This window comes from Narcine bancroftii, chromosome 4 (assembly GCF_036971445.1).
Source record: "Narcine bancroftii isolate sNarBan1 chromosome 4, sNarBan1.hap1, whole genome shotgun sequence".
Classification (NCBI taxonomy): Eukaryota; Metazoa; Chordata; class Chondrichthyes; order Torpediniformes; family Narcinidae; genus Narcine; species Narcine bancroftii.
Window position 1 is genome coordinate 99,741,905 of NC_091472.1, and position 22,942 is coordinate 99,764,846.

Here is a 22,942-nt window from a genome sequence, read left to right on the forward strand (position 1 = left end):
TTTAGCAGCTTCTAGGAAATGTATAGCAATATCATGGAAGTCAGATATAGATTTAGGTATGGAAAGCTGGCACACAAAACTTCATAGCTGCATACCGTTACAGACATATAGTCTGCAAAATAAATATCATCCTTTTTGGAAAATATGGAGCCCTTATTTATTAAATTGTATGTTTAAGGCTCTCTGAATGGCCCAACTTCTTGGTATCCTCCAATCAGAATTTGTTATGTTTTATCCTCTTGGTACTCTGTCTTTTCTCTTTTCCAAGGGTTTTGGCAAGAGGGAGGTGGTGGGGGTTTCTTTTCATTTTTTTCTTTTTTATATATATATACTTCATGGAATTTTTATAATTTTTGAATTTTATGTAATGCAATTTATATTGTGGTTTAAAATTAATAAATAAAATATTCAAAAAAAGAAAGCTCTACAATTTCAAGATGAATGTTTAGGACCAAAACAAAATTCAAAGTGGCAGATGAACTTTAACTCAGACAAGTAGAAGATGTCACATTTTGCTGTGTTAAACCTGGGCAGGACTTGCACAGTAGATGGCAGTGCACTCAAGTGCATTGTAGAACAGAAAATCGAAGGGGTACAGATACATAGTTCCCTGAAAATAGCAATACAGTTAGACAGGGTGCTCAAGGAACGTTATTAAGTTGGAAAGAGTGCAGAAAAGATTCACGAGATATTACCAGGACTATAGAGTCACAAGGAGATTAAACAAGGAGTCTGGATGCTGGAGAACTGGAACAAACACAAAGGTGCTGGAGAAACTCAGAAGGTAATGCAACATCCATGGTGAGAAACAGGCAGTTGATGCTTTGGGCCTCAGCTCTTCATCAGATGTCAAAATTAGGCAAATAGTAAAACAAATGAGGGGAGGGGTAGTTACACAGAGAGACTGGATTGCCCTGGATTGTACAAGGCTGAGGGGAACCTTATCGAATAACGATACAAAATCATAGATAATGTAAATAATCAGTCTTTTTCCCAAAAAAGGAGCTCTAAAACTAGAGGGCAAAGATTTAAAGGAATATGGAACTGGTTGCCAGAGGAAGTGGTAAAGGCAGGTACAATTACAACATTTAAAAGAAATTTAGACAACAACATCTATGGGAAAGATTTAGAGGGATCTGAGCAAAATTAGAGACAAATGGGATGAACTCAAAGAGGTCCACAATTTTGAGACATGGCAATCTCACCTTTGAAGGCTATCTAAGGAATTGTAATGCTGAAATGAATGGATTTCCAAGCAGTTGTACCCTATATATGAATAAGGAACAAACTCCCCAGTTTCACACAAATTCAGGACTGGCAAAGGGTATGGTATCTTAAAACTGTATATTGCTATTTCTGGGGAAATAGGCTGGTTGCTTTGAAAATTGGGTGTTTTGAAAATCACCTGCCCTGAAGCCAGTCATTCAGTAAGTTTGAACCCCAATGCTACTACAATTTATACCAAAACAAAACATGGAGAGAGCAATGGATCATGTAAAATTCCAACTGGTCAAATGAAAGATGAGTAAAGGAGCTACTTCAATGACCAAAATTGCAAGGAAGTGCAAAACCAATTCTATAATTTCTGCCTAAATTGGCAAAGGTTTTATCCCAATGATTGAGAAATTGTTTTTGTTTAATGAGAATGTTTCTAATGAGTACTAATAATTATCTATTTAATGAACTCCCCAACAATTTGAAGATGACAGCTTTAGGCAATAATACACTTCCAAGTTTTTTTTATGGGGGGGGGTTGGGATTATTTGGAATTGAATGTGGTTCAAACTCAGTTAGTTAAAATCTCCTTTCTCTGGGAGTCCAGCAGGCCCTTTGCTTCCATAGATGATGTCTGACCCGCTGAGTTCCTCCAAGTTTGTTTTTTACTCCAGCTTCCAGCATCCGCAGTCTCCGTATCTTGTTCTGGGACCTGGATGCTGAAATAGGAGAGTGGACAACACTTCACTAGATCTATGTATAGTTGAGATCGAGATCAGTCCTAGATAATGACAAGATTTTAAATTCTGGGATTCTAACATCAACATAACAGAGTATCAAAATTTAAGACCAAATATTGAACTCATGGACCTACTTCAACATTTCCAAGACTAACTCTAAAATTGTACACCACAGGCATTTTTTGAACTTGTTTTTACAGAGAAGATAATAACAATATTAATACTGTTTTATGAGGCATAATTAGTCATTGGGCCTGGTGACCATCCTTGGAAACAGATGGTGTTCTTTAGGAAATGGTTGGTATGGAAAACCAAGTTGAGAAGACAAAATGGCTTTAGTGATGAAACCAGCTAAGGAGCGTACACACATGCAAATGGGAAAGGCACCTAACAGCATCGTAGGGATACATAATATAGGCCTGACCTCCTAACACTTGGAAAGGTTTGACATGATTTCTATAAACATTTTTGTAGAAATTTCTACAAATATCAGCACTTGTTCTAGAAGTGTGTAGGGCAAGCAAGTGAATACATCTTGAGTACTGATCTTACATCATTCCCATGATGAAGATTAAAGTTAACATCTTTGATGCTGCATAACATTTGACCTCAAAATATTCAGCACGGACGATAAAGTGGTCTGCAACTTGCCACATTCAATTAATAATAGCAAATACCTTAATTGTTGATACAAAGGCAGCAGTGAGGTATGAGCAAAGACGAGGTGGGAGTGTTAATTTGCTGAAGTCTTTTTCATCACGAAGAGAGATGACAATAGCCTGCTGACATAATAACTGCAAGTTGGCAATCCTGTGCTCCACACGAACAACGTACAGGGTAGGTCCAGAAGACAGGAACAAACGCGAGTCACGATGACCCCAACAGATGGCTGTAATAGGACGCTGATGGGAAAAAAAAGCAAACATTGCTGACCAGTTCAATTCATTCAAAGAACATGATGCAAAATGAAAATGCAGATATTCATTTATTCCATGCTGTATATGCACTTAACCATATATTCTTGGACCATGCTCAGATACCCAAGCCATTTCAAGATTGAAAATACACAAGATAATTGGTTGCATGTTCAAGATTAAGGCAAGTTAGTAGTGAAAAGAGTCTGTTGTTCAGTAGTACTGGACACCATCAAATTTTGATGAATAAGATGAGAAGTATAAGAAGAGGAGGTAGGATTGTGAAGGTGCTGAGGGTCATACAAATTATTTTTGAAACTAGATCTTCCCTACATTTTCAATCTCTCATTGATGCAGTCAGAAGTTTCCATGTGCTTCAAAAGGACATTAATCATCCCAGAGCTCAAGAAGAGGAGAGTGAGCAGCTTCAATGACTTGCCCAGTAGTACTCACATCTACTGTGATGAAATGCTTTGAGCGATTGGTCAAGGCCGGAATTAACTTGTCCCTAAGTAAAGACCTGGATTGACTGCAATTTGCCGACTGCCACAATCACTCCACAGCAGATGCAATCTCACTGGCTCTCCACTCAACACTGGATCACCTAAACAGTAACACATACATCTGCCAATTTTCATTGACTACAGCTCAGCTCTCAACACCACCGCACCCTCAATACAAATCAAAAAGTTTCAAAACCTGGGCCTCTGTTCCTCCCTCATCGGAAAACCACAGTCAGTGAAAATCGGAAATAATGTTTCTTCCTCATTGACAATTGACACAGGTGCACCTCAGGGATGTGTACTTAGCCCACTACTCTACTTGGTCTACACCTATGACTGTGTGGTAGGGCGCAAATCAAATGCACACCAAAATGCTGGAGGAACTAACCCTATCTTGCAGCGTCCATAGCGCAGGTAACAGAGGATATGCGGGTGGGGGCCGAGTTGATGGTGGCTTAGGGAAAGCCACGTTGTTTGAAGAAAGAGGACATCTGATGATCTGCATGAAAGTCCTCGTCCTGGATGCCGATGCAAAAGAGAATGCAATGGAATCCTTACATGAGACAGAGTGTGAAGAGGTCTAGATTAGGTCACTGTGGGAGTTTGTGAGTTTGTAGAAGATGTCTGTCGAGAGTTTATCTCCCGAGACAGAGGCAGAGATATCGAGGAAAGGGAGAGAGTTGCGAGAGATGGACCAAGTGTGTTTGAGGTTGGAGCTGAAGTTGGCAGCAAAGTGGATGAAATTGAAAAATTCATCGTCGTTGATATAGCGGAGGAAGAGTTGAGGAATCTTACCTGTGTAGGCCTGAAGCATAAATTACTCCTTACAGCCAACAAAAAGGCAGGCATAGCTGGGCCCATATGGGTACCCATGACTACCACATTGACCTGGAGAAAGTGGGATAAGACAAAGGACATATTATTGAGGGTGAGGAAAGGTTCTGCCAGCCAGAGGAAAGTGGTGATGGAGGGGACCATTTGCATCTATTCTCCAGAAAGGAATAAAAGGCTTTGAGGCCTTTGCTATGGGAGATGGAAGTATATAGGGATTAGATGTCCACAGTAAACATGAAGTGATCAAGATCAGGAAACTGGACATTGTTGAAGTGATAGAGGGCATGTGAAGTGTCCTGGGTGTAGGTGAGGAGGGACTGGACTGGGGGACAAAACAGAGTCAAGGTAAGGGGAGACCAATTCAGTGGGGCAGAAGAATGCAGACATGATGCATCTGCTGGGACAATTGGGCTTGTGGATCTTTGGTAGGAGGTAGAATCAGGCAGTACATGGATGGGAAACAACAAGTTTGGAGGCTGTGCCAGGGAGGTGACCAGAAATGATGTGTTCAGTGATGGTGCATGATACAGTTTTGGTGGGGTCCCGTTGGAGAGATAAGCAAGGGGAAGTGTCGGAGAGTTGTCTGGCTTTGGCCAGATGGAGGTCAGTGCACCAGACCACAACACCGCCACCCTTGTCTGCAGGTTTGATGGTGAGGTTTGAATTGGTGCAGAGGGAGTGGAAGGCCAGGCATTCAAAGGGAGTGAAATTAGAATGAGTTAGGGGACAGAACAGAACAGACAGAACAGTATGAGGTGTCCAGGAGGAGGAAGAAGGTTTAAAGTGGCAGAAGGGAGGGGAGTGAAGGTAGATAATTGTAGTTATGGAAGTAGACATGGAGACAGAGCTGATGGAAGAAGAGTTCAGCATCATGATATGTCTGCAACTCGCTGAGGTGTGGCCTAGGGTAGGATGAAGGTGAGGCCTCAACTGAGGACAGAATGTACAGCCTCTGTGGGTTGAAGGTCAGCAGTGATGGTGAAGACTAGGCAGGGGTTAGGGGGAGGGTCAATGGGGTCAGGGAGGGAAGGAGGATGAACCAGATCAGGAGGTGAAGGGGAAGAAGGGTCCAAGGGAGGGAGGGAAGGGATGTGGAAGTCAGAGGGTGGAGGGGGAGAGCCCTTGCGCTCCCGTAGCCAGGGTGGGAGTTGGTGACGGAGGCTCAGTTCTGTAGGTTGCAGAGGCCAAGGTCGAGACCCATGTCTGAAACACAGTCCTGTAGGCTGCCGGGGTCAGCGTACAGGTGTGAGATCAGCTACTTTCAATGTTAGTAAAAATAAAAAACTGATTGTGGACTTCAGGAGGGGAAAGTCAGGTGAACACAAACCAGTTCTCATTGAGGGGTCAGCAGTGGAAAGGGTAAATTTCTTCAAATTCCTGGGTGTCAACATCTCTGGAGTACTATCCTGGGGCCTGCAGTACCAAAGAATCACCAGCGGCTATACCTCGTGAGGAGTTTTGGTATGCGAATTTCTACAGGTGTACCGTGGAGAGCATTCTGACTGGTTGCATCACTGTCTGGTATGGAGGTGCAATTGTACAGGACAGGAAAAGACTAGAGTGTTGTGAACTTGGCCAGGACCTTCATGGGCATTAGTCTTCACTTTATTAAGGACATTTACAAGAAGCGATGTCTTAAGAAGAAAGCAGCCTCTATCCTCAAGGAGCCTTACCTCCCAGGCCATACTTTCTTCACACTGCTATCATCAGGAGGTACAGGACTCTGAAGATGAACACCCAATGGTACAAAAACAGCTACTTCCCCTCTGCCATCAGATTTCTGAATGGACAATGGATCACAGACAGTACTTCACTTTTCTCTTCTTTTGCATTAATTTATTTTTTAAAATGCAATTTATAGCAACATTTGCACCTGAAATGCTATCACAAAACAACAAATTTCATGATGTTCTTGACAATAAATTCTGATTCATTGGGATGGTCAATAAAAGAATTTAGCAGCAGTAACACATTGGCCCTGAAGTCAGAGTGGATTGATGTTGTTTTTCAGTTGGGGATGACATTCAGAGTTCGTTAGAAAAGAAAAGGATATGTGTCTTTTTAATTTTTATCTGACTGACACAATACCTACAAGGCAAGGTGTTCCTTAAACCCTTCAGTGCTTCATTATTTCCCACTGTATCAGAGTCAAAGTGGTACAGCACAGAAACAGGTCTTTCAATCTACTTTGCCCATTCCTACTATTGCATTGTCCCATACAAATCCATTTTTTACCCACATTTGATCTCTAGCCTTCCATGCTTTAGCAATCCGTGCTTATTTGATGCAATACCCTAAAGTGCTGGAGAAACTCAGGTCACTCAAAATCCAGAATATATAAAGCCAGTCAACATTTCAGGCATGAGCCCTTCTTCAGGAGTTCCATTACCTTAATAAAAAGGTTTAGTTAATACAGTGTTGCATGCCCCTAGAGAAAATCACCGACAATTTGTGGAAGAGATATGGCACATTCATTGATGTGTGGCAACTGTTTCTGAGGCACATAGGTGCACAGATATAATTTACACCCCACCAAATAAGACAGAAAAAAAAAAATCCGTCCCAGCAGGTAAAGGATTAAGAGTATGAAATGAGGAATGTGGCGCAGATGACGTGTGTTTTTGCCCCTGCCTGTTTTATTTAATACCCGAGGTCCTCTAGCTTTGAGGAGGATTGTTTTCTTTGTCGGTATTTAGGTGGTTTTGTATGTCTGTATTTTTATAATTTGGTATTTGTATAATTTAAGAGATAGGGAGGGGAGGGTAAAAAGAGGGGGAAATAAGGACTGTAAATATATTATACGAAAAGAGAGTATAAAATTCTGTTTATTTGATTTGTAAAATCAAAAATAAATTATTAAAAAAAGGTTTAGTTTAGTTTATTTTACTTATATAGCGCATTTAAAACAAAATACGTTGACCAAAGTGCAGTACAGATCATAAATTACATTTCAACTTAAGCAGCTATTTAAAGTGCAGTTCAGAGCAAGTACCCGAGGTTCAGAATTGTACATACAAGGTGGTAAAAATCAACAATCACCTCAAAATGCTTGTGAATAAAAATGTAACTTAAACCTAGATTTAAAAGAGTTAAAGAAAGGGGCTGATTTGATAGAGGAAGGAATGTTGTTCCAGTTTGGGGGTTGCACAATCTCCTGAGTTTGCGATTGGAGCGTAGAACACCCAAGTGCCCTAAATTGGCCGATCTGATGGATCATGAAGTGGAGGAGATCGGTGATATAAGAGGGGGCTGGTTCATTAAGGGCTTTGTAAACAAACTGGAGAACTTTAAAATCTACTCTGAGCTGTACTGGTACCCAGTGGATGGGGAAGCTACGTCTTGTCTCCTGACAGGAGCCTTGCTGCAGCATTCTGCATTCTGCACCCAGTTGCAGACGGGATAATGACGACTGACAAATTCCTGTATATAGAGAGTTGGAGTAGTCCAAATGGGAGAAAATGAGAGCATGGATAACTTCCTTGAGATATTTCAGTTATAGGAATTATTTGATTTTGGCAATAGTGTGGAGCTGGAAAAAGCTAGCTTTTACCTCTGCATTGACATGTTTTTCAAACTTGAAGATGGAATCGAATATCACACCACGGGATTTGACTTTTGGTTTAATGAGAGTGGATAAGTTGGTAGAGTTGAACGGGAAATAGGGGGCCAAATAGGATGATCTAAGATTTGACTTCGTTTAGCTGCAGGAAGTTTTGAGCCATCAAGCACTTTATGTCCTCCAGCACCCTATCGTTGAGGCTGATTAGCTTTGCTTGGTCGTTGGGCTTCAGGGGGAAATAGAGCTGAGTATCATTAGCATAGCAGTGGAAGGAGATGCCATGTTTTTGTATAATATGACCAAGGGGATTGAGTTCAAGGGCCAAAAGGTAGGGATGTGGAGATGGAAGGGGGGGTGGGGTGGGGGATGAAGCAGAAGGAACAGATAAAAAGATAATAGGTGGGAGAGTAGAAGGGAAAGAAGTTGACATGATAGGGGAGGAGAGGGCAGAGGGCTAAGAAAGATACTCTGCCAAGAAAAAGGGGTGGAGAGCTGGAGGAAGAGAGGCACAGGGATGAGGGAAAGATTAATCAACTGCCTTTTACTTTCGATGGATGTTGCATTATCTGCTGAATTTCTCAGTACTTTTGTGGACTGCACTAGATCCTAGCATCTGCAGATTTTCTTGTGAACTTGCAAGTGCTTTTCTAGATACTTCCACACTCTCCTAAGGTAGTGAAGATTCCAATGACTGTGTGTGGGGGAAAAAAATCCCTCCCGCTTCAGTTACTCCCTAAACATCCTTGAATCTATGTCCTTTTACGATAGTCAACTTCTGCAAGGGAAAAAGATTTTGCTGTCTATTGAGACAGAAAAGGAGATCATAAATATAAAAGGATATTCACGTGGCAATTGATTCCAAAAAAAGTGTTATTTCCAAAATGCACAGATATTTTGGTGATTCTGGAGTAGTTTATGGTTAGGGTAGTAAGATGAGGTTCAAAAGCCAAATAGCTATTGGAAAGTATTCTTGAATCTAGAGGCTCCTGTATCTTCTGCATGTAGGTAGCAGTGACCAGAATGATGGGATATGTGCCTTCTTGAGGTAGCATCACACATGGACGTCTTCAGTAGATGGGAGGTTTGTGTGATGAAATTGACTAGATTTGCCACTTACTTTCATGGCCCTTGAACTCAATCCCTTTATTAAACACCCTATCAGCTTGTGCAGAAACCTTGAGGGATCTGTGGACTTGAATCCGAAGATCATTTTGTTGCTTTACACTGCTAAAAATTCTGCCATTAACCACGTACTCCACTGACTCGTCATTAATCATATTTTCAGCCTTTCAAAATTGTAAAAAAAGTTAAACACAAAAGTTTGCAGACACCATAGTTGAAGTAAAAACACAATGATGGAGAAACTCAGACAGTGTATTTATATAGAAAAGATAAAGATACATAACCAACATTTCAGGCTTGAGCCCTTCATCAAGGTATCAGTCTATCTATTTATAGATGCACTGGAGCCTAACTTGGCTATATAATTGTGAACAGACAGGATGGATCAGGGGACTTAACACACAGCTTTGTGTTGATGGTCAGTGAAGAAGAGATGACTTTACTGTACTGACTGGAGTCTGTTGATGAGGAAATGTTGATCCAGTTGCAAAGAAATGAACAGTCCCAGATCCCAGAGTTTGACCATTAGTTTTCCTGTTATAATGGTATTAAAAGCTGAGCTGTGGTCAATGAACGACATGCTGACGTAGGAGTTCCTATGGTCCAGGTGATTTAACGCAGAGTAGAAGGCCAAGAAGATATCCTCTGTTGTGATGGTAGGTGAATTAAGTGGGTCCAGGCCCTTCCTGAGACAGGAATTCTAGCATATATTGAATATTTAACCAACAGATTATTTTTAAGAATCTCAACTAACTTATTCTTGAGCATGCGCAATTCATGACCTAATACTTTTTTTCTCTGAAACTGATAAAAGTAGTTTTTCAAGTTAACAATCAACAAAGCAAATCAAAGACTTGTATACCTGGGTGGGACTTTCCAGTGTGTAAATATGTTCTCCGTGGTTATTAAAGAATTTAACTGCAGGATTTTTCACAACTGGAATATTTCCCGATTCGTAAGAATGACTCTGTCTTTCCGTGCCTGCAACAGCAAGCAGGTCTCCCTGGGTGCTCCACTGTACGACCACATCTGGTATTATGAGGCAGACACAAAATAAATTAAGCCAACTACTTAGAGACAACACAGCAAGTGTCAGTAGGTTTCAAAAGCACATAACGTGGTATTAATCTCAAAAGAATTGTTTAGTTGCCTCAAGAGATACATCATGGAAATAGCCCCTTCATCCCACCGAGTTCATGCTGTCCAATGAACACTTGTCCAGGTGTCACAGGTCTTCTGCATTAGTCTCACACCCACATTTGGCCCATACTCCTCCAATCTCCTCCCATCTATATAGTTATCCAGATGTTTCTTAAAGGAAGCTCATGTACTTGTTTCAACCACTTTGAGTAAAGAATTGTCCCCTCACATTCCTCCTAAATCCCATCCCCTCTCAATTTAGTTTATTTCCTATGTGGGAGAATCTGCCACTAATCGCATTATCTATGGGCTTCATTATTTTTAGACCTCAATAAGATCCCCTCTCAATTTGCTGCGCTCCAAGGGAAACAACTTCAAAACTTCTTCTGTATCCTTTCCAACATTTTATCTTTCCCATAGCTAGGTTACCAAAATTACACATAATATTCCAAGTGTGGCCTCAACACAAAGATTTTGTATAACTTCAACATGACATCCCAACATTTGTACACAATGCCTCAACCGATGAATGCAAGCCTCCCAAACCCTCTCTTCACAACTCGGTTTACCTGTGCTGTTGTCTTTAAAGAGCTATTGTATGTATTTACATCTCCATCTCACCATTAAACAGTACCCTGTTCGATTTACCAAAACATATCATCTTACAGTTCTCTATGTTGAACTGCATCTGCCATTCCTTAGCCTAGTTCTCCAACTGAGCTAGATTCTGTTGTGAGCCCAGGTACCTTCTTTACTGTCCACCTTAGTATGTATTTTCATGTCATCGCCAAACATACTCCCCTTGCCATAAACATCCTTGTCCAAAAAAATCATGTATAATACAAAAAACAAGGGACCTAGTACCAAACCCTGAGGCACTCCATGTCAAGATCCTCCAGAATGAAAAAATGCTCTGCACAACCACTTGTTGTCTCCTGCAACTAAGCCATTTTTAAAAATCAAGTTGGCATCTAATCCAGTGTACCCTAACCTTCCATCCCAACCGACCATGTGGGACCTCTTTACTAAAATCTCTAGCAGTGGTTTTTAAACTGCCCCCCAAACTCACATTCCACCGTAAGCAATCCTTATGCCATAAGTGGTCTGTGATTAGTAAAGGATTGCTAAGGTGGTATCTGAGTGGGAAGGGCAGGTTGAGAACCACTGCTCTTCTAGACCCAATTGTTACGGAAATATTTTGCTTGAGAAAAATTGTCATTGACCCATTTCCTTTGGAGTTATGAAACCGTGCACATAACAAGTCAATTAGGTACAAATAAAAACAGTGGTTTTCAAACTTTTTCTTTCCACTCACATACCATCTTAAACAATCCCTTACTAATCACAGAGCACTTATGGACTAAGGATTGCTTAAGGTGGAATGTGAATTGGGGGGGTGGGGAATTTGAAAACCACTGATCTATACAAATAACATCAACTGCCTTTCCCCTATTGTTTCCTCTTCAAAAAATTCTATCACGTACAGGAGACACAATTTCCAACACGCAAATCCTTACTGACACTCCTAAATTTTCACTATGCCAACCAAAATTTGATAGATTCTATCTCTCACAATTCTTTCCAGTAACTTCCCTTCCACTGACATCAGGCTGACATGTTAGTAGTTATCCAGATGACCCCAAAACCTGTTTAAATTATGGCATTAAATTTGCTGTCCTTCAGTCCTCTGGAACAACTTCTGTGTTCAGCAAAGAGTTAAACATGTCTGTCAAGGCCCCCAATTTTCTTTGCGTCTTCACGGGTGACCCCAAAGATTTATCCACCTTGATATAATCGAAGACTGCTAACACAGCTTCACTACAGATGCAGACATGCCAAAGGCTATCTTTAGTTACCTCTTTCACCTCCAAATTCTACTCAACAATAAACATATTCATAGAATATTCATTTACGATCTTCCCATTTCCTCTGGCTCTATTCATAGAAACCCATCTGATTCTTTCCATCATTTGTTCTTAATATACCTACATGTACATAAACTCTTTTTGGATCCTTCCTTACACTGTTTGACAAAGCTATCTCCAAACCACTTTACGCCCTCCTCATTTCCCTCTTCACTTTGCTCCTACATTCCTTATGCTTCACAAGGGATTCCCTCAAATCTGTCTGCCTGTACAGTATATGACATATACCTCCTTTTTCTTCCGAATATGTATCTCAATATCTCTTATTAACCAGCATTCCATTACTTTGCCATTCCTGCCCTTTACCCAACTGGGAACATGATCATTCTGCACTCTTCAACCCCTTCCATTTGGCAGCCGTACTTTTACTCTCTAACATTTACATCCAGTCAAATATTGCCAGCTCCTGCCTAATCCTGTTGAAATTGGTCTTGAAATTTCGGATCCTAACTTGAGGACCAGTGTTACCCATTGCCACATCAATCTTAAAGATAATAGAATCGTGATGATCATTGGTCCCAAAGTGTTCCTCTACTGATGCCTGTTACCTGACCGGCTTCATTCTGCAGTACAAGGTCCAATATTTCCATTTCCCCTTCCCTTCTCAGTCTCGCCACATGTTGCTGGAGAAATTTATCCTGGACACATTTAACAAAGTTCCCCCATTCAATCTCCTAACACTTTAGCATTCCCAGTCAATGTTAGGGGAGCTGAAATCACCGACAACAACAGTCATAGTCATGCTATTAATTTATTTATTGTCAAGTTTAGCAGTTCTCTTGACATATTTGATCCCCTTGCTCCAAATGCCCAGATCGGGGCCGCCGCCGCCCACCTTCTGCTCGGACTGGGGCCGGGTCCGCCGCCTCCTTCTTTCTGCCCGGACCAGGGCCTCCGCCTGCTTCGCTCTACCGAGGCCGGGGAGGCCGCCTCCCCCTCGCTTTTGCCCGGATCGGGGCCGCCACCGCCTACCTTCTGCTTGGACTGGGGCCAGGGCAGCCGCCGCCTTCCCTGTGCCTGGACCGGGGCCACCGCCTGCTTCACTCTGCTGAGGCCGGGGCCAGCACCTCCCCCTCGCTTCTGCCCGGACCGGGGCCTCCGCCTGCCTCACTCTACCGAGGATGGGGCCGCCGCCTCCCCCTCGCTTTTTACATTTTACACCCCAGTTACACAGCAGTAAGAAAGGGTGTGACTCGGTCAACCCTGTCAGAATCCAACCGGGTCCCTGACCTACCTCAGAGATAGTTAGAGAACCCAATTAAACTTACCTAGGCCGTGTCCACAGGTGATTTGCGACCAGGTATGGTCCGACCTAGGAGGGGAGGCAGGCCCCTCCAGCCCAGGAAAGAAACCTGCATAGGAGAAGGCCACTCCAATATAAAACCTACGACCCAAGGACCTCGCTGCCACGTCCCAGCTTGCTTGGCCACGGCACAAGAACCATGGGTGTAAAGGGTGGGGCCAGTACTGCGCACACTGCACTCCACCTAAAAGCTCCTTTGTGCAGGCCCGAGGACATGTCCATGTCCTCCGCCTCAAAAGATGCTCACAAACTCAAGCTAGCATGCTGGAACATCAGAACCATGCTAGACAAGGCTGACAGCCACCGACCTGAACGTCGGTCTGCCCTCATCGCACATGAAATCCTCAGACTTGACATCGACATAGCCGCTCTCAGTGAAGTCCGCCTTGCAGATGTAGGCAGCCTCCAAGAACGCGGCGCAGGCTACACACTCTACTGGTCTGGCAAGCCTATGGATGAACGATGCCTATCTGGTGTAGGCTTCATGGTCAAGTACTCCATTGCCTCCAAACTCGAAAACCTCCCGACAGGCCACTCGGACTGGATCACGTCCATGTGACGCCCCCTTCAAAACAAGCGTTGTATCACCCTCATCAGTGTCTATGCTCCAACCCTCCAGGTGGAACCAGCAGAAAAGGACAAGTTCTACACTGATCTGCGCAACCTCATTCAACGCACCCCTACAGCCGACAAGGTTGTCATCCTTGGCGACTTCAATGCTCGCGTCGGCAAAGACTCAGAAACCTGGCCAGGAATCCTGGGCAAGCATGGTGTCGGCAAGTGCAACGACAACGGGCGCTTCCTGTTGGAGCTCTGTGCAGAACAGCGGCTTGTCATTACAAACACCCTTTTTCAGCAGAGGGACAGCCTGAAGACTACCTGGATGCATCCCCGATCCAAACACTGGCACCTCCTGGACTATGTCCTGGTGCGAGAAAGAGACAAACGAGATGTGCTCCACACCAGGGTCATGCCTAGCGCGGAATGCCACACTGACCACCGGCTGGTTCGCTGCAAGCTCAACCTTCACTTCAAGCCAAAGTCCAGGAACAGTAAAGCCCCCAGAAAGAGGTTCAATGTTGGAAACTTGCAGTCAGACGAAGTGAGAGGAAACTTTCAGGCAAACCTCAAAGCAAAGCTCAAGGATGCAATCCGCCACACGGACTCGTCCCCTGAAACCTTCTGGGATCAGCTGAAGACTGCCATACTGCAATCCACTGAAGAGGTACTGGGCTTCTCCTCCAGGAAAAACAAGGACTGGTTCGACGAAATCAACCAGGAAATCCAGGAGCTGCTGGCAAAGAAGCGAGCTGCTCACCAAGCTCACCTTGCAAAGCCGTCCTGGCCAGAGAAGAAACAACCCTTCCGTCGCGCATGCAGCCATCTTCAGTGCAAACTCCTGGAGATCCAAAATGAGTGGTGGACTAGCCTCGCCAAACGTACCCAGCTCAGCGCGGACATTGGCGACTTCAGGGGTTTTTACGAGGCTCTAATGGCTGTGTACGGACCCTCACCCCAAGTCCAAAGCCTGCTGCGCAGCTCAGAAGGCAAAATCCTCCTCAGCGACAAGATCTCCATCCTCAACCGATGGTCAGAACACTTCCAATCTCTTTTCAGTGCCAACCGCTCAGTCCAAGAATCCGCCCTGCTCCAGCTCCCTCAACAGCCCTTAAGGCTAGAGCTGGATGAGGTCCTCACCCGGGAAGAGACATATAAGGCAATTGAACAACTGAAAAGTGGCAAAGCAGCAGGTATGGATGGAATCCCCCCCAGAGGTCTGGAAGGCTGGCGGCAAAACTCTGCATGCCAAACTGCAATAGTTTTTCAAGCTCTGCTGGGACCAAGGAAAGCTGCCTCAGGACCTTCGTGATGCCATCATCATCACCCTGTACAAAAACAAAGGCGAGAAATCAGACTGCTCAAACTACAGGGGAATCACGCTGCTCTCCATTGCAAACAAAATCTTCGCTAGGATTCTCCTAAATAGAATAATACCTTGTGTCGCCGAAAATGTTCTCCCAGAATCACAGTGCGGCTTTCGCGCAAACAGAGGAACTACTGACATGGTCTTTGCCCTCAGACTGCTCCAAGAAAAGTGCAGAGAACAAAACAAAGGACTCTACATCACCTTTGTTGACCTCACCAAAGCCTTCAACATCGTGAGTAGGAAAGGGCTTTGGCAAATACTAGAGCGCCTCGGATGCCCCCCAAAGTTCCTCAACATGGTTATCCAACTGCACGAAATCCAACAAGGTCGGGTCAGATACAGCAATGAGCTCTCTGAACCCTTCTCCATTAACAATGGCGTGAAGCAAGGCTGCGTTCTCGCACCAACCCTCTTTTCAATCTTCTTCAGCATGATGCTGAAACAAGCCATGAAAGACCTCAACAATGAAGACGCTGTTTACATCCGGTACCGCACGGATGGCAGTCTCTTCAATCTGAGGCGCCTGCAAGTTCACACCAAGACACAAGAGCAACTTGTCCGTGAACTACTCTTTGCAGACGATGCCGCTTTAGTTGCCCATTCAGAGCCAGCTCTTCAGCGCTTGACGTCCTGTTTTGCGGAAACTGCCAAAATGTTTGGCCTGGAAGTCAGCCTGAAGAAAACTGAGGTCCTCCATCAGCCAGCACCCCACCATGACAACCAGCCCCCCCACATCTCCATTGGGCACACAAAACTCAAAACGGTCAACCAGTTTACCCATCTCGGCTGCAACATTTCATCGGATGCAAGGATCGACAACGAGATAGACAACAGACTCGCCAAGGCAAATAGCACCTTTGGTAGACTACACAAAAGAGTCTGGAAAAACAACCAACTGAAAAACCTCAAAGATTAGCGTATACAGAGCCGTTGTCATACCCACACTCCTGTTTGGCTCCGAATCATGGGTCCTTTACCGGCATCACCTACGGCTCCTAGAACGCTTCCACCAGCGTTGTCTCCGCTCCATCCTCAACATTCATTGGAGCGACTTCATCTCCAACATCGAAGAACTCGAGATGGCAGAGGCCGACAGCATCGAGTCCACGCTGCTGAAGATCCAGCTGCGCTGGGTGGGTCACGTCTCCAGAATGGAGGACCATCGCCTTCCCAAGATAGTGTTATATGGCGAGCTCTCCACTGGCCACTGAGACAGAGGTACACCAAAGAAGAGGTACAAGGACTGCCAAAAGAAAGCTCTTGGTGCCTGCCACATTGACCACAGCCAGTGGGCTGATATCGCCTCAAACCGTGCATCTCGGCGCCTCACAGTTCAGCGGGCAGCAGCCTCCTTTGAAGAAGACCGCAGAGCCCACCTCACTGACAAAAGACAAAGGAGGAAAAACCCAACACCCAACCCCAACCAACCAATTTTCCCTTGCAACCGCTGCAACCATGTCTGCCTGTCCCGCATCGGACTTGTCAGCCACAAACGAGCCTGCAGCTGACGTGGACTTTTACCCCCTCCATAAATCTTCATCCGCAAAGCCAAGCCAAAGAAGAGAATATACCCATCAAGATGACTACTCCTTATCAGTTCATGATTTCCTCCCACACTACCTAATACATAGTTCTCCAGCAATATCCTCTCTAAAGATTACTGTGGTATCTTTGACTCCCACCCAATCTCTCTTCCCATTGATCCTATCACACCTATAACTATGGTACCCCAGAACATTGAGCAACCAGTCCTCGTCCTCCTTCAATCATGTTTTTATTACAGCTACACTATGCCATTGTTCTGAACCTATCCATGCTCTAAGCTTGTCCATTTCAGCATCAGGCTTCTTGTGTTAAAATAAAGACCCTGGATGGCCTACTTTTAATCTACAACCTAACTCCCTACATTCACTTTTCAGGACTCATCCAATTCTGTACCTTTGTCATTGGTACCATTGTACACCACAGCTTCTGACAGTTTGCCCTTCATTTTAAGAATGTCGTGGATTTAATGCAAGATGTCCCTGACATAGGCCTTTGCATGGCAACATATCATCCAAGTCTCGATTTTAATTATTATCTCCTGACAGTCCTCTATCAGATTCACGTTACTTTGCTCTAATTCTTGGCCTCAGTGCCAGAGATATGGCTGCTGCTTCTTCATCTTGGTAGTCGCACCCACACCCCTCCCCACAAAACAGTATCCAGAACAGTATACTTCTTACTGAGGGGGGAGGGGGATGGACACAGGGGGTTCCTGTCCTCTCAGGCTACACCCTTCACCATTCAGGGTGATTATCAAACTCCTCCCTGCCTGCACCTATGGCAAGACCACTTCACCTCAATTATCTATGTCCTCAGCTTCTTGAATGATCCACTGTATGTCCAGCTGCTACTGCAGCTCCTTGATCTGGTCAGTCAGGGCACACACTTCCCACAGGAGTACTTGTCTGAACCACTGGATGATTCCCTGTCTTCCCACATCCTGGAAGAGAAGCACTAGATAGCTTTGAATGCCATCTTGTCTGCAGTAACTACTGAAGACCATCTCTTATCATCTGTAGGTCTGCAGCCTTTGCTCAGCAAAGCTGCTCAAGCCAAAGTTTCAATATCCCACTCTTACACTAGTAATTCCCAAAATGGCATCTCTGCTTAACTTTACCTTCTTGTTAATGGCAGCTGACTATTAACTAGTTAGATAAAAGACTTGTCTTTTTCAATGGCTCTTGCACTCTCATCTACTCCTGGGAACTGAAACTCCCCACTGAGACTTGCATTCCACATTAATACTTTTTATTGTCAGTCTCCGATTTAATTAAAATAAAGGAGGCACCTGGAATGCAGAAGTACTGAAAGAACCCAGGACTATGGCAAGGTTATTGGCTTTTATCTCATGTCGAATGGCACTGCATATTGCTTGTAATACAAAGATACAACTTGGATGAAAATCTAGATTGGTAGGTTCATCAGTTTGCAGATAACACAAAGATTGGACTGTATATAATGTACAGGAATAATAAAAGATTAAGCAGGATATAGATTAGTTGCAAATGTGGGCAAAGAAATGGAAGATGGAATTTAATCCGAGCAAGTATGAGGCTTTGCATTTTGGGAGATCAAATGTAACGTGAACGCATATAGTTAATGGCAGTAGAAAGGAATGTACAAAGGAATCTGGAAGTCCAATCCATAGCTCTTCTCAACTGTCCATGCAAGTAGATAAGGTGATAAAGGTAGCATATGGCTTGCTTGCTCTCATCGTGTTAATACATACTTAACAGAGAAATTCCTCTTTAGCTGATGCAGTCAGCTCTGATCATTGTTATAATAATCCTTTATAATTTTCTGATTTTGGAATTTGGTTCTCCTTTCAGCAGACGGAGGATGTCTCCACCACATTTTAGAACCTCATAGATATTTTAATTTCCTAATACTTTTCCAAGCACAATCCTTTCGATATTCTTCTGAAATCTTGATCAGATTTTGTCAATTTTAGAACCTATGGCTTCCTTTGTACAGAGCCTCAAACAGAAATCAACCATGCCTTCCAGACAAAAAAAAACACAGGGCAGAGAAACACAGAAACTACTGATGCCAGGGTCTTGAGCTCCTGGAAGAATCCAGGGATAGAAATGGTCAGTCAACATTTTGGGCCATGATCTTTTATCTAGACCAAAATAAGAAGGACGGCCATCATTTATCAGGGGATCATTTAAGGAGGGGGGAAGAAGTTGAGGAAGGGCGCGATTTAAAAAAAAAATCAAAAGGCAACTTGATGTTTGAACACCTGTTGCTTGCACTCTTCAAAAAGAATGAAACGACTTTCCTTACTCAACTTCAACAACTAGTTAAGACCTGACCTCTCAGCCATCAAAGAAGCAGGTTCCAAAGCTCTAGACAAGACTTATACAAAGATTCACCCCTGATTTGAAAGAGAGGTCCCTCTTGGTACAAGAGTCAAAAAGGCAATTGATTCTACTCTTCTAAAAAAAAAATTACAAACTTGGAAGCAAAAGATGGTAGTAATCAGAAATGAGTGAACAAGAAACAAAAAGATGAAGGGAAATCCAGTCAGAGAGGAAGATGGCACCTCGCTAACATACAGCCGAGAGTAACATGGACACTCAAGGTAAATATTAAAATTTAGGAGCCTATTGATCATAGCGCATTACTGCACAGAACAGGCCCTTCAGCCCACTATGTTGCTCTGACCTACATAAACCTACTCCACAACAACTCTGCCCTTCCTTACCTCACACCTATAACCCTCTATGTTTCTTATATCCATGTGCCTATCTAAGAGTCTTTTGAATGTTCCCATTGAATGAGCCTCCACCACAATCCCTGGCAATGTATTGTAAGCACCGATTCGTCTGTGTAAAAAAAAACCTTACTTTTGACGTCTCCCCTAAACTTTCCTCCATTCACCTTAAACAGATATCCTCTGGTATTTGCTATTGTCCCTCTGGGAATAAAGATACTGGGTGTTTACCCTATCTATGCCACTCATAATATATACCTCTATACAGTCACCTCTCACCCTTCAACACTCCAAAGAATAAAGCCCTAACTCAGTTAACTTTGCTCCATGAAACAAGTTTATTCTAGGAAAGATACTGGTAAATCTCATCTGCACCCTCTCTAAACCATCTACATCCTTCCTGTAATGAGATGACCAGAATTGAATGCAATACTCCAAATATGGACTAACTAGAGTTTTATAGAGATGCAGCATTACTTCATGGCTCTTGAATTTAACCGCTCAGCTAATGTAGGGCAGCACACCATACATTTTCTGAGGCAACACTGAATGAGCTATGGTCTTGAACCCCAAGAACCCAGGATAGGGGAGCCCATAAACAAGAGGGCAAAGGTTTAAGACAAGGAGAAAGATTTAAAAGAGAACTGAGAGGCAAGTTTTTCCAAACAGGTGGAATGAGTCACCAGAGGAACTTATAGATGCAGTTACAATTTTAACTTTTAAAAGACATTTATACAGGATCATGGATAGGAAGATTATAAGGATGGGCCAAATCCAGGCAAAGAGGACTAGCTGAGGAAGACAGCATGGTCGACATGGATAAGCTGAGCCGAAAGGGCTGTTTCGGTGCTGTGTAACACTGATTCTGTGACCCTATGATCAAAAAGCAGAAAATTGCATAGGCACAGGGCCTTAACATTTATCCCAATAAAAGTAGGTAGGAATATCCTAATACTACAGAATTTGCACATCATATTTTGTAAAATTCTTCTATTCACTAAGTTTTATATTGTTTTAGACCTGGGAATAATGATGTCCATGGCACAGAAAAAATGCACAGAATGGTTGGGAGATTTTATCTTTGGGGTTTATGTTTATCCGCTCCTCAGTCCCAAGCTTCTCTGCATTCTCCAACTCACGAGCGGCTAAACTTCTACAATTCAGTAAAACATTTAATAATCTAAAAGTTGAAATATAAATGTGATAGTTTTCATAAAAAACTTTTTCAAACACATATTTACATACTGTTTAACCTTCAAAACTCAGTTTCCAGCACAGATCTTTGTCTGTAACCATAATTTTTTCTTAAATTATGTGCATTGCCATTCTACTCATTATTAATACTCCAACTTCCTGTAGACAGAAAATGTGGATAAATTGTCTTTGCCCAACCTCTTAAAAGTGCTCTCCAATTAAATGATGGCAGAGGTACAAGAAAATGACCTACCTTTATCCTCTTTTGCACAAATGGCCCAAAGCACACTGAAATACTTTAAAAAAGCACATCTAATACTAGGAGCATGCACAAATTATTATTTTATCACACTCTAACAGCATATCATCAACCTTGTAATCAGAGTGAACATAGAATCTTTTTTTCCCAATAACAGTTCTGCTTTTAAGGAATGATTCCGGGGTTCTGCCAGAACCTCACAGGTATTCCCCAGTAGAAATGTATTCCAATTAGAATGCTGAATAGGCCATTTTTAATTGCTCTTGTATCCATAATAAATATAAAGTCTTAAACCAGCAGTTGGATTTTTTTTAAATTTAGACATACAGCACGGTAACAGGCCACTTCGGCCCACGAGTCCGTGCCGCCCAATTTACACCCCATTAACCTACACCCCTGGTAAGTTTTGAATGACTTTGTAACTTAAAAAGAGGAAAGAGTGCTATATCATATTAGATGCAAAGTTAAATTGTATTTATCAATGAATTCTATATTTACCAATGAATTGTACATTTACAAACAAAAGAAAAAGCAATTCAATATTGGATGAATATATTAAGGTACAATTTGACATTTTACTGAAACTGTAATTTGCACCTTTCATATCCGAGTGGATGACAGTGGGTGACAAATCATCATAATTGTTCATCAGGCTGATATCCCCAGATGTGAAGCTTACAGTTAGCAGTGGTTTGCTGTTTTGAATTGGTAAGGGATATACTGCTGGACCATCTGCAACACAAAATACAAACGGGGCTTACAAATTCTAGACCTGGTTAACAAAAATGTTAATTTCTGCAATATAACCCCAGTTGAGTCCATTTGCCCAATTCACTCAGTTGATCAACTAAACAAATCAAAATAAAAATTGGAATTTAGATCTAGGTATTCAAGTAGCACAAAACTTTTTTTTTATCAATTTGCTCCAGAAAACATGAAGAGCTATGCAATAATAATCAAAACTTTAAAGTGAGTGTGGATTTTAAGATTTCATGTCACAGTACCAACTACGTCTCAGGTCAACTCCAGAGTCTTGGGCACAAATGTCATAAAGTCATACTAGGAGATGTACAAGGTCAAAGATACTATTGTGTGAATGCAATATCAAACTGTGACTACACAAGCTCTTTCATGTGTATGTAAAAACAAAACATTTGAGAGAGCAGGCAAATTATCCCAAAAGTCCCATTCAATACTTGTCCTTCATTGAACATCACTAGAGATTTTAACTGTTCAGATACATAGTCCATGCCCAAATGTTTCTTTCCACATACAGACATGAGCTGGTTTATTACTCAAACACACTGTGGAAGACATTAACCAGTAGATTAGGGTGACGAGAGTCACCCACTACTGATGACAGCTTCCATCACTGCTCTCGTGACTGACAATGAACTGATGGAAGAGTAATTAGTAGAACTTAGATTTGTCATTTCCTGTAGACAAGAGACATAAAAGTAATTTTCTACAAAATACTTAAACTGTATTGGAACAGACAGAGTTATTTAATTAATTCTGCAGAACAAATTTCAGCTCCAGTTAAGATGTTATCAGCTCCCATAGCCTTTGCTGTCTCCATTGCAGTCAGCTGTTTCTTGATCGATCTGGAGTGAAATGACTGACTTCAGTGATCATGAGAACCCCAGGGGAAGCCCAAGATGGATCAACCACTAAGTTCTGCCCCAAAACATCTACAAATTCTAGCAATAACCCAATGCTGGAGAAACAGCAGGTCAAACAGTATACTTTATATAGCAAAGATAAAGAAACATTTCGAGCTTCAGTACTTCATCAAGGCATGAAAGAATGTAGGTAGACAACTGAACAAAATGGTGGGGGGAGGGGAAGGGGGAGCAGACAGTCCCAAAGGCAGGAAGTAATAGGTGGATAAGGAAGGGAGGGCACACCACCAACCAGGGGTAGGAGGGGTGGCTTTGTGAATGGAGAGGGAAGGGGCTGGAGAGCTGGAGGAGAGAAGACAAAGGAAAAGGGAGGAGAGGAGAATGGAGAGTAGGCTAGCAGATACCAGAGGTCAATGTTAATGCC

The 22,942-nt window shown here is 42.8% G+C and overlaps 1 protein-coding gene across 4 annotated transcripts in view; it reads right to left on the reverse strand.

Annotated features, from left to right (window-relative positions):
* The window catches only part of tulp4a (TUB like protein 4a), a 175,678-nt gene that overhangs the window by 81,391 nt on the left and 71,345 nt on the right, over positions 1-22,942 (reverse strand). For 3 of the 4 annotated variants that reach the window (XM_069932188.1, XM_069932186.1, XM_069932185.1), the window contains exons 5-8: positions 21,494-21,628; positions 9,750-9,916; positions 4,168-4,260; positions 2,633-2,857 (exon numbers count right to left, since the gene is read on the reverse strand). In XM_069932188.1, coding sequence (XP_069788289.1) covers positions 2,633-2,857; positions 4,168-4,260; positions 9,750-9,916; positions 21,494-21,628 — 620 coding nt within the window. The remainder of the gene's footprint in view (positions 1-2,632; positions 2,858-4,167; positions 4,261-9,749; positions 9,917-21,493; positions 21,629-22,942) is intronic. The other variant, XM_069932187.1, reaches the window with a different exon arrangement.